The 11,191-nt window shown below is 21.9% G+C and overlaps 1 protein-coding gene across 1 annotated transcript; it reads right to left on the bottom strand.

The window, feature by feature from the left end:
- Positions 1-2,919: 2,919 nt before the first annotated feature.
- On the bottom strand, positions 2,920-9,154 carry LOC122500617 (zinc finger protein 319-like). The gene is made up of 7 exons (XM_043609627.1): positions 8,907-9,154; positions 8,669-8,682; positions 7,930-8,201; positions 5,203-5,242; positions 4,576-4,754; positions 4,158-4,170; positions 2,920-3,140 (listed from the first exon to the last, which is right to left on the bottom strand). The coding sequence occupies exons 1-7, from the start codon at positions 9,152-9,154 to the stop codon at positions 2,920-2,922; spliced, it is 987 nt and encodes a 328-aa protein (XP_043465562.1).
- Between the last annotated feature and the right edge of the window lie 2,037 nt (positions 9,155-11,191).

Below are 11,191 nucleotides of genomic sequence, written 5' to 3'. Positions count from 1 at the left end.
TATTAATTATTTACGATTTAATAAAGACTTAGACATAAGTGATTTTTTATTAAAACTTAATTCTCTTCGTGAATTTTCATTCCGAAAATAACAAACATAACCTCAAATTTTTGCACCTTTCTTCGAAGCGAGTCTCATACGCATAATGTTACAGGTTTGCGAATTTTTATTTTCCTCACACGAAATATAATTATAAATGACGCTAAAAGCAGTCTAAAAATCGTCTAGAATAAAAACTTCCTGCTTAGGATGATGTTTTCGAATATGCGAATAGACGAGACACGTTGAAATTCCACGATGATCGCAATAGGGACACTTAAAACTTGGCATTGCTGCGCAAACATTTTGAATGTGTTGCTGTAGCATTTCCTGTTGAGGAAAACATTGGCCACACTTTGAGCAAAGGTGCACTTTTTTGATGAATTTTCTTAATATTGTTCTGCCGGGTGGTTGTCGTTGATAATTATCTGAAACAGAAAAATTTATTTCAAATATTAGTTTAATTGTCGAAATCAGTTTTCAAAAACCTTTAAATCATTTTCAAAACCTTCAAATAATTTTTAAAACTTTCAAATAATTTAAAAAAAAATTTTCAATTTACAATTATTAAATTTCAATTTAAAGACAAATCATTACTTTTTCAGATACACAATTCATTCTCACTTCTTTATTACACAAACGACAGAAATACTCGAGATTAATGAAAAAAAATTTTAATTTAAAAATTAAAAAAAAATAAATATAAGACAGCGAGGAAAATAATTGATATTTATTGAGTGGTTTAATTTTTATTTGAAAGAAATTACAGATTATGTATAAAGTTAATTATTTAATTCTTAGAAATAATTGTTTCTAAACCGATTTTTTTTAATATAAAAAAAATATTACTTTTACTATTTACAAAGTAAAACCTCAGCTTTCGTAATAAAGGAAATTTTTTGCAAGAGGAAGTAAATTTTACTCAAAACTAGTAAAATTTACTCCAAGAAAAAATTAGTAAAATTAAAAATAAATTCTGAGTTGTCTTGAATTTCTGCATATTTTTTTATCAGCTTTTTTCGTAGTAAAGAAAATTTTATGCAAGCCGAAGTCAATTTTACTAATTTTTACTACAAAAATAGTAAAATTTACTCCAAGAAAAAATTAGTAAAATAACAATTAAAATCTCAGCTGTCTGGAATTTTCACTCATTTTAATCAACTGTTTTGGTAAAAAACGAAATTTTATTCTTTCCAAAGTAAATTTTACTAAAAAATAGTAAAATTTACTCCAAGAAAAAATTAGTAAAATAACAATTAAAATCTCAGCTGTCTGGAATTTTCACTCATTTTAATCAACTGTTTTGGTAAAAAACGAAATTTTATTCTTTCCAAAGTAAATTTTACTAAAAAATAGTAAAATTTACTCCAAGAAAAAATTAAAATGTCAGCTGTCAGAAGTTTCTGCTTATTTAAGCAGCTTTTTTGGTAGTAAAGAAAATTTTATGCAAGTCGAAGTAAATTTTACTGATTTTTACTAAAAAAAAAATAGGAAAATAGTGAATTTTACTAATTTTTACTAAAAAAAAAATAGGAAAATAGTGTTTTTCACTAATTTTTACTAAAAAATAGTGAATTTTACTATTTTTTACTAAAAAAAATTGTAACATTTACTCCAAGAAAAAAATGAGTAAAATAAAATTTAAATATCAATTATCTGGAATTTTTACTTCTGATTGATTAAAATCAACTGTTTTCGCAAGAAAGGAAATTTTATTCTGTCCAAAGTAAATTTCACTAATTTTTACTAAAAACAGTAAAATTTACAGCAAAACAAAAAATAAGGAATATAAAAATTAAAATCTCAGCTGTCTAGAATTTGGGAGTATTTGAAACAGGAAAATTTCTAAAAAAGGAAATTTTATTCTTTCTCAAGTTTAATTTTACTAATCTTTACTAAAATTAGTAAAATTCATTCGGGAAAAAATTAGCAAAATAAAAATTTAAATCTTAGCTGTCTGAAATTTATATTTTTTTATTCAACTTTACTATTTTTGTAATAAAGAAAATTTTATTTAGTCGGAAGTAAATTTTACTGATTTTTACTATAAAAACGGTAAAATTCACTCCAGAAAAAATTTGTAAAACAAACATTAAAATTTCAGCTGTCTACATATTTTAGAGATTTTAATCAACTATTACTATTTTCATAGTTAAGAAAATTAAATTTTGTGTGAAGTAAATTTTATTAAATTTTGCTAAAAATAGTAAAATTTACTTTGGAAAAAAATTGGTAAAATAAAAACTAAAATCTCAATGGAATTTTTGCGTATTTCAATCAGTTCATTTCGAAGTAAAAAAATTTACTCTATCTGAAGTAATTTTTACTATTCTTTACTAAAAAACTAGTAACATTTACTCTAGAAATATTCTGTACGAAGTAAATTTTACTAATTTTTGCTAAAAAATAGTAAAAATTACTCCCGGAAAAAATTAGTAAAAGAGCAATTAAAATTAGTAAAAATTGACACAATAATTATAGACAGCTCAGGTTCTACTTTTAAAGAACACTAAAAAAATTATTTGATTCAAATAATACTAATTAGTTGACTATTGTCAATTAAATATTTACTTGAATCAAATAATTTTTTTCGAACAAATAAATTGTACTTAAACAAATAAATTGTACTTAAACAAATAAATTGCATTTAAACAAATAAATTGTTTCTTAATCAATAATTTCAGTATTTGAGGCAAATACTATTTAATTAACTCAAATAAAAATAATAAGCTTCAAGTAAATATCTATTTGATAATTAGTTAATGAATTAGTTAATTATAATCATTAAACTTATAACTTTTTTTTATAAAAACTAGGTTTTCTTTTGAACTTCTCCTTCAATATTATAGAAAATTAGAAATATTTACGAGATCTATAAATTTATATCATATTTGGAAACATTGGTGCGGCACTGTAGTCAATGTAGCAAACGACCTCGTCAGGATGTCGTCCTCGAATGTGACGGTAAACGTGATCCTTGCGTTTGTTTCGAAAAGAACAATGAGGACAGCCGAATTTTAATTCAGAAATGTGATGATTTCTGTTTCTTCTCTTTGGTTGTGGTTCAATATTTGGATAATAATTCGCTGGCGTATAGAAATCTGCGAACAAAAATTACTTCATTTTAATTAAATTATAATAATTTAGAAAATAAGGGAAAAACGATACATTGTATTAAATCAACTCTCTTAATAATTAATTAATTAATAATTAAAAATCAATCAGTTTAATAATTGATTAATCAATCAAAATGATTCCATAAATTGATTCAAACAATCAAAATAATTTCACAAATTGATTCAATCAATCAAAATGATTCAATCAATTAATTTAATCAATCAAAATGATTCAATCAATTAATTTCTTCAGTCAAAATGATTTAATCAATTGATTTTAATTTTCTCAATCAAAATGATCCAATCAATTAATTTAATCAATCAAAATGATTCAATCAATTTAAAAATTCTACGAACATACGATTTTAATATTGTAAAGCACACAATGCACAAATTAAAATTGTTATTTTTATTAATATTAATAACAATTTAGTAATATTCACAAATTTTGAAAATAAGTCGAAAAATGTCTCATTTTTTGAAAAATAGTCGGAAAAAATCGAAAAAGTCATAATATCCAAGACCTGTAATAATAATAACAAAAAAATTATAGTAATAAAAATAAATAATAATGATAATAATAACAATAAAAATAATTAATAAGAATTGAAAATAACTTAAAACTATATGAAAAAATGGGGACTAAATTTTCTGGGGCTTGAATATAAAATATTTATTTATTTAACAAATTCTAACTAAATAATTTTTATTAATAATAATTATTAATTATTAATAATTAATATTCAATAAAAATAATAGTAATAGTAATAAAATATAAAGAAAAGATGTTTATATAATTATTTATATAAATCAATAATTCAATAATTTTTTATTCACATAATTCAATAATTTTTTATCACAATTTCATTGTGTTGTTACTAAAAACGTTTCCTTTTGAAATTTCGTCCACAAACAAATTGTTTATGTAGCTTTAAATATTGATTAGAACGGTATTCTTTACCACAGTTGTCACAAAAATAACATTTTCGACTGCGTACTGACTTGAGACCTGTAACTAAAAACAAAAAAATTTATTAGTAAAAGACCAATAAAAAATTATTCTTCATACGAAAATTATTATCTAAAATGCACATAAAATGTACAACGAGAAATCTCCAAGGAAAAATTAATATTTAATTCACATTGATGATGAGAGAAATGAAAAGATTAATAAGAAAGAAATAAAAAATAGAAAAATAGAAATTTAAACAGAAATCATACAACAATAAAAATAAATTAAATAAAATCTAAAAAAAAAATCAGTATAATTTGAATTTTTCTAGTTTGGTATAATTTAAAGAAATATTTTCCATTTTTTGTTTTTGTTTTTTTTTTTGTTGAAATTTTTGTTTAATTGCTATAGAAAAATTTAAAACATTTTCTTAATGACAAGGGGCAATTCAGAATGCCATCGTCGTACATGTCTGTAAACGTTACTACTCGATTTATCTTTTTTATGACAATAGGGACACGCAAAACGCAGTGCCTGACCGCATTTATGTCTCAACAAATCGAACATTCGTCGGAAACCTGCATTGCACTGTGGACAAAGGTAGCTGTCTAAAGGCGGTCGATTAACCCATTCTTGTGCTTTCGTTTCTGAAACAAAAAAAGGAAATTAATGAATGCAATTTCATTATTCATTCAATTTTTATTTTTATTTATTTTTTTTTTATTTTGTTTTTTTTTACCTGTGAAAAAGAAAATATAAAAATATTCAAAGCCGTGCAAAAAATATGTATATAATATTATAAATCTAATGAAATGTCATGCAAAAAATGTTTTATGAAAATGTTTATTTTATGCAATTTCACAATTTTTTGAAATCAGAAAATATGAATAAAAAAATAAATAAATATAAATAAAAAAATAAATAAATATAAATAAAATAAAAATAAAAGTAAAAAAATAGGAATAAATATAAACAAATATAAATAAATATGAATAGATATAAAAAAAGTGTAAATAAATATATAAAATAAAAAAGTATAAACAAAAAAATAAGTAATCCTTAGAATAGAAATTATAATAAAGGCTCTAAACTTGCCTGTATTGTCTGTCTTATTAGCGTCAATAAAGCAAACAACCTTTGATTAAAATATATTTAATGTATGTATTTTAGCCACTTTTTTTCTTCTAAAGTGTGTTGTTTATGCTGCACAATAAACATAAATTTACAAACTAATGCTTTTGAAGAAATGACCTTAATAGTTAATCTTATTTTACATTATATGTTCCTTTTTACAATTTACTAAACAATTTGGTTCATTCTCTCATTGATATGTACAAAAATTAGTTTTTCTCTTTTATACTGTGAACAAAAATTTTCTGTCCATTTACAGTTTTGTTATGGAATTTTGTAGAAACTTGTAAAATTACGTTTTTCAGTCAGCAAATTTAAATTTAAAAATTAAATTAATTAAATTAATTAAATTAATTATTTAAAATTAAATTAATTCAATTCCAATTCTCGAAAAATTAATAGAAAACACCGATTTTTTAACTGTAACAAGAAAATATTTTAAATATTCCAGAAAATATTTTTTTTATTTTAATATTTTCCTTAATATTTTCATGGTAATTTTTGGTGAAGAATTCAATATTCATAAAATAAAATGTGACAGAAAATATTTAGACACCTTTTGAATTTTTATTTTCAATCCATTCGTAATTTTGTAGAAAATATTTTTGTATCCATCAAAAATTTGATTTTTACTATTTTTGAAACATTTTTTGAAATTATTTTTACCTAGACTAAAAATGCAGAAGAATAATTATTTTTTATTTGAAAATTCATTTATGTTTCTAACTAATTGCAGATATTGTTGAATATTGTTTTTTTCGTATAAAAAAAAATATTATTTGAAATTAGTTAGAAAAATAAAAAATGAATTTTCAAACTTCTTAAAAAAATGGTAAAAATAAAAATTTTTCACTCGTCAATTTTTTTGTGGACACAAAATAATATTTTGTAGAAAATTACACATGGATTTCAAAATCTACTAATTTTTAGAAATAATAAAAATTCAAAAGGAGTGAAAATATTTTCTGATCATTGAATTCCTCATAAAAAAATACTTGAAAAATTTTCATCTTTTTTGAATTTCTAAATTTCCTATAAATCTTGTAGACTTTGAAATCTATTCGTAATTTTGTAGAAAATGTTTTTGTATCTACAAAAATATTGTCGAAGGAGAAAATTGATTTTTACTATTTTTGAAGCACTTTTTTAGAGAAAAAAATTTTTTTTTTCTATTATAAAAAATATTTAATATTTTTTATTTTCTATATTAAGAAATATTTAATATTTTCTATTTTTTATATCAAGAAATATTTAATATTTCTTTATTTTTTATATAAAAAAATTTCGATTCGAAATCAGTTAGAAAAATAAACAAATGAGTTTTAGAACAAAAATTAAATAACAATAGTTTTTTTAGCATTATTAGTCTAAAAACAGTTTAGAACAAAAAAATTCTTCAAAAATAGTAAAAAATCAAATTTCTCACTCTGCAATTCTTTTCTGGAGACAAAACAATATTTTCAACAAAATTATTAATGGTTTTCAAAGTCTATAAATTTTTAGCGAAACATCCAATTTTTAAAGGAGTCAAAATATTCCCGACCCATTTTATTTTATTTCTATTGAATTTCTCACAAAAAAATTTTCAAATAAACATAATTTTAAATTTTCCAGAAAATTATTTTTATGATAATTTTGCAAAAAGAAAAATTAAAATAAAAATAATTTTAAATATTCTAGAAAATCATTTTTCTGGAAATTTTTTTTTGTAGAATTCAATGAACATAGAATAAAATGGGTTAGATCATATTTTGATAGCTGTTGAATTTTTATTTTTTCCAAAAAGTTTCATATTTTGAAATCTGTGCATAATTTTGCAGAAAATGTTTTTGTATCAAAAAAATTCGACAAATTTTTACTATTTTTAAAGAAATTTAGAAAAAAATTATTTTTAGACTAAAAATGATAAAAAATACAACTTTTTGAATTTGTATTTGTCTAACTAATTTCAAATCACAATTTTTTAATAATTTTTATTTTCTATATTAAAAAATATTTAATATTTTTTATTTTTTACATGAAATGATGATATGAAATTAATAAGAGAAACAAGTGGACTTTAAATTCAAAAATTAAATAAAAATACTATTTTTTTAGCAATTTTAGTCTAAAAATAATTTAAAACAAAAAAATGCTTTCAAAAATAGTAAAAATCAATTTTTTCATTTTGAAATTTTTAAAAAACAAAAAAAATTTTCTACAATGTTACCCATGGATTTCAAAATCTATTTTTGAAAAAAAAATAAATTTACAAAAAAAAGTTGTGAAACTCTTACATTAAAATTACCAACAGTAAAAGAAAATCTCACCAAAAGAATTAATTTTACAAGAAGGAATTAAAATTCGCCGATTTTAAGGACATAATTTTACAAATTACAATTTTGTGTAAAATCCAGAGAAAATTTTTTTTTTACTATAAAGACAATTTTTTTTTCATTATGAAGATAATTTTTTTTTTTTCATTATGAAGATATAAAAATCGAATGTGTCTTCAACATTAAATTCTTTGATGTTCTAGCCTTCATAATTAAATTAATTACATTTTCAATGTTCAATCATTTATAATTCTATTAAAACTAATTTTCTTGAACTAAAAAAAAAGAAAAGTCAATGACTTCTCAATAATAAATCTTTCTTCACGGAAGCAAAAAAAAAAAAAAGGAAATTTTTTTTCTTTCAGTAGAGTTTTACCAGTGTTACAGTTTCACTGGGATGAACTGCTCTCACATGCTGATAAACATTAGAAGTCTTTTTACTGAGCAATTGACAATAGGGACACTTGTATCTCGGCGGTTGATTACACTCGTAGCGATAGTGTCCCAACATTGTGTCTCTCCTTCCATAGCCACTATTGCATTTGGGACAATGAAATTTTCCCGTGTACGAGTTGAAATGACTGTCGTCTAGTTTCGCTTTTCCAAATTTCGCAAAATGCCTCTGATGCGATCCACTGCGTTTTTTACCTGAAAAAAATTTATAAAACGTTAGTTAAAATTCAATTTCATTTTTCGAAATGTCATTCAAAGCTGTTTTAGAATTTTTTTTTTGTTTTTTTATTACCGCAATAATACTATTTGTTTCATGCAACGAAAAAAAATAAAAGAAAAGAAAAGAATTCTTTCACAAATTTTGGAAGTTGGAAGATGCGATATTTTTATTGTAAATGTTTTTTTAATCGAAATTCGTAAAAATGATTATTGTTTAATTAGAGAAGCTCTTTTTCATGATTTTCTTTTTAGAAATGAAAAATTGTTGACGAAGCAAATCGGGATAGTCGGGGTGATTGCTAATTGTATGAATTTTATTTAGAAACAAATGTATATTTAATTATTTATACAATTCGGTTTTTTATAAATTTCTTTTTCTTATGTTAATATTAATCAATTTTGTACTTTCGTAGAAAATTCCAAAATTTAAATTGTATAATTACGTTTTAATTCTAATCTGGATTAAATTAAATCGTAAATTACAATTTGGATTAAATTAAATCGTAAATTACAATTTAGATTAAAATTAACTCGTAAATTACAATTTAAATTACAATTTGGATTGAATTAAATTGTAAATTACAATTTAGATTAAAATTAACTTGTAAATTACAATTTCGAATTTAAATAGTAAATTACAATTTAAATTTTGGAAAATTGGGCGGAAATGAAAAATTTTACGGCACATGAAGTAAAGTGCCTCCGTCAGTATCGCCATAAATATCAATGGCATAAACCTTCATATCAACATGTCGTCTGCGAACATGTCCATAAATACTATAAGCCTTTTTACTCCGATGATTGCAGTAAGGACAGGCGAATCTCGGCTCTTGAAGACATTCGTATTTCAAATGTCGCGTTAAACTTTGTTTTTGACCAAAACTAGTTGTACATTGCGGACAGGGAAATAATTTCTTCACTCCTGACATCTGGCCTCTATCTGAAAAAATAAAAAATAATTATTTACTAAGCAATCACATTATTAAAAAAAGACTCTCAGTGAAATTTCATTTTTCCAAAGAGCCAGTGAAATAAAAAATAAAATTTATTTCTTCTTCTTAAAATAAATAAATTCTTCCTTCAATTAACAATAAAAATCGTTAATCGAAAATAAAAAAAATAGATAAAAATAATTTTATTAATTTTCTCATTTTCGTATATTGTGCATATATTTAAAATTTAAATTAATTAATCCTTACAAAAACAATTCCCTATAAAACTTATTGTAATTATACAAATACGAGAATAATTTCTACTTTATGTTTAGAAAAACAATTTCTACACTTTTTTCGAGAATAATTTCTAATTAAGGTAAAAATTATTCTCGAAAATAATTTCTATATATTAGAAATTATTTATTTAGTAATTATTTAATTATATAGAAATTATTCTCGAAAAAAGTGTAGAAATAATTTATACGTATATTGTGAATATATTTAAAATTTAAATTAATTAATCTTTACAAAAACAATTTCCTATAAAACTTATCTTCATAATTATACAAATACGAGAATAATTTCTACTTCATATTTAGAAAACCGATTTCTACACTCTTTTTGAGAATAATTTCCAATTATGTAGAAATTATTCTCGAAAATAATTACTACATATTAGAAATTATATATTTAATTATTATTTAATTATATAGAAATTATTCTCGAAAAGAGTGTAGAAATAATTTCTACGTATGTTTAGAAAAATTTCCAATTACAAATTTTTCTTTACAAAATTGTCGAAAATATTTTCTAACATTTCACATATTTTCAAAGAGATCAACTACAAAAACTTGATTGTCCTTGTGAAGTCGAATAATATGCTTGCGAACATCGGCTTTAACTTTGCATATATAATCGCAATATGGACATTTATATCTGGGCACTACACCACAAGAAGTTCTCAGATGCCAGGTCAAATTATTTCTCCTTGTAAAAGTACTATTGCATCCTTCGTTTGGACAGATGAAAAGAATTTTCTTCTGATCTTCATTTGGATCGAATCCAGGTTGATATTTTGTATCTTCATCGTCTGAATAAAATTGGCTCTGACTTTCTTGCTTCACCCATATTTGTTGATGATAAACTGCTGTAAAAACAAGATTTTTTTGTATTAGAGAAAAGAAATAAAATTTTTAAGCTTGTGAGGATGATTAAAAATATCTTAATAAGGATAATGAACACACAGACATGTAAAATAGGAGTTTATGAAATTTAGAGTTGGACACAATTTTATTGTTTTGGGAAAATTTGCGGACAATAAAGTTAAAGAGCTGACAATAAAAATACTGGTTAGGATAAGAAATTAAAAATTTTTTTAATTGGAATTTTTTATTTTAAATTTCGTAGAGTTAATGAAGAATGATAAATTAATGCAGAATATAAAAAATGTAGAATAAAAAAAATACAGCTGCAAAAAGTGCAGTATAAAAAAAATACAGAATGTACAGAATAAAAAAAATACATTTACAAAAAATACGAAATAAAAAAAATTCATTTACAAAAAAAAAGAATAAAAAAATACAGTTAGAAAATATAGAAAATAAAAAAAATTCAGTTGCAAAAAATACAGTAGAACAAAAATAAAGAATACAAAAAATTAACAAAAGCAAAAAAAAAATTAAATAAAAAAATACGTTTAAAAAAATACAGTTAGAAAATATACAGAATAAAAAAAATTCAGTTACAAAAAATACAGTACAAAAAAAAATACAGAATACAAAAAATTAACAAAAGCAAAAAAAAATTAAATAAAAAAAATATAGAATAAAAAAATACAGTTAAAAAATATACGGAATAAAAAAAATACAGAATACAAAAAATAAACAAAGATTAAAAAAAATTAAAAACAAAATTAGGGCCGGCCCGAAATGAGTCTTAAACATAATTTTTAAATTTACTTTTGAAAAATTCCTGTTTCGAAAATAAAAATAAAAAATAACTTAAAAAAACAACAGAACTAAGTAAATAAGG

Source organism: Leptopilina heterotoma, unplaced genomic scaffold, assembly GCF_015476425.1.
Source record: "Leptopilina heterotoma isolate Lh14 unplaced genomic scaffold, ASM1547642v1 Lhet_19, whole genome shotgun sequence".
In the NCBI taxonomy this organism is placed as follows: Eukaryota; Metazoa; Arthropoda; class Insecta; order Hymenoptera; family Figitidae; genus Leptopilina; species Leptopilina heterotoma.
This window is presented reverse-complemented; position numbering and strand designations above follow the sequence as displayed.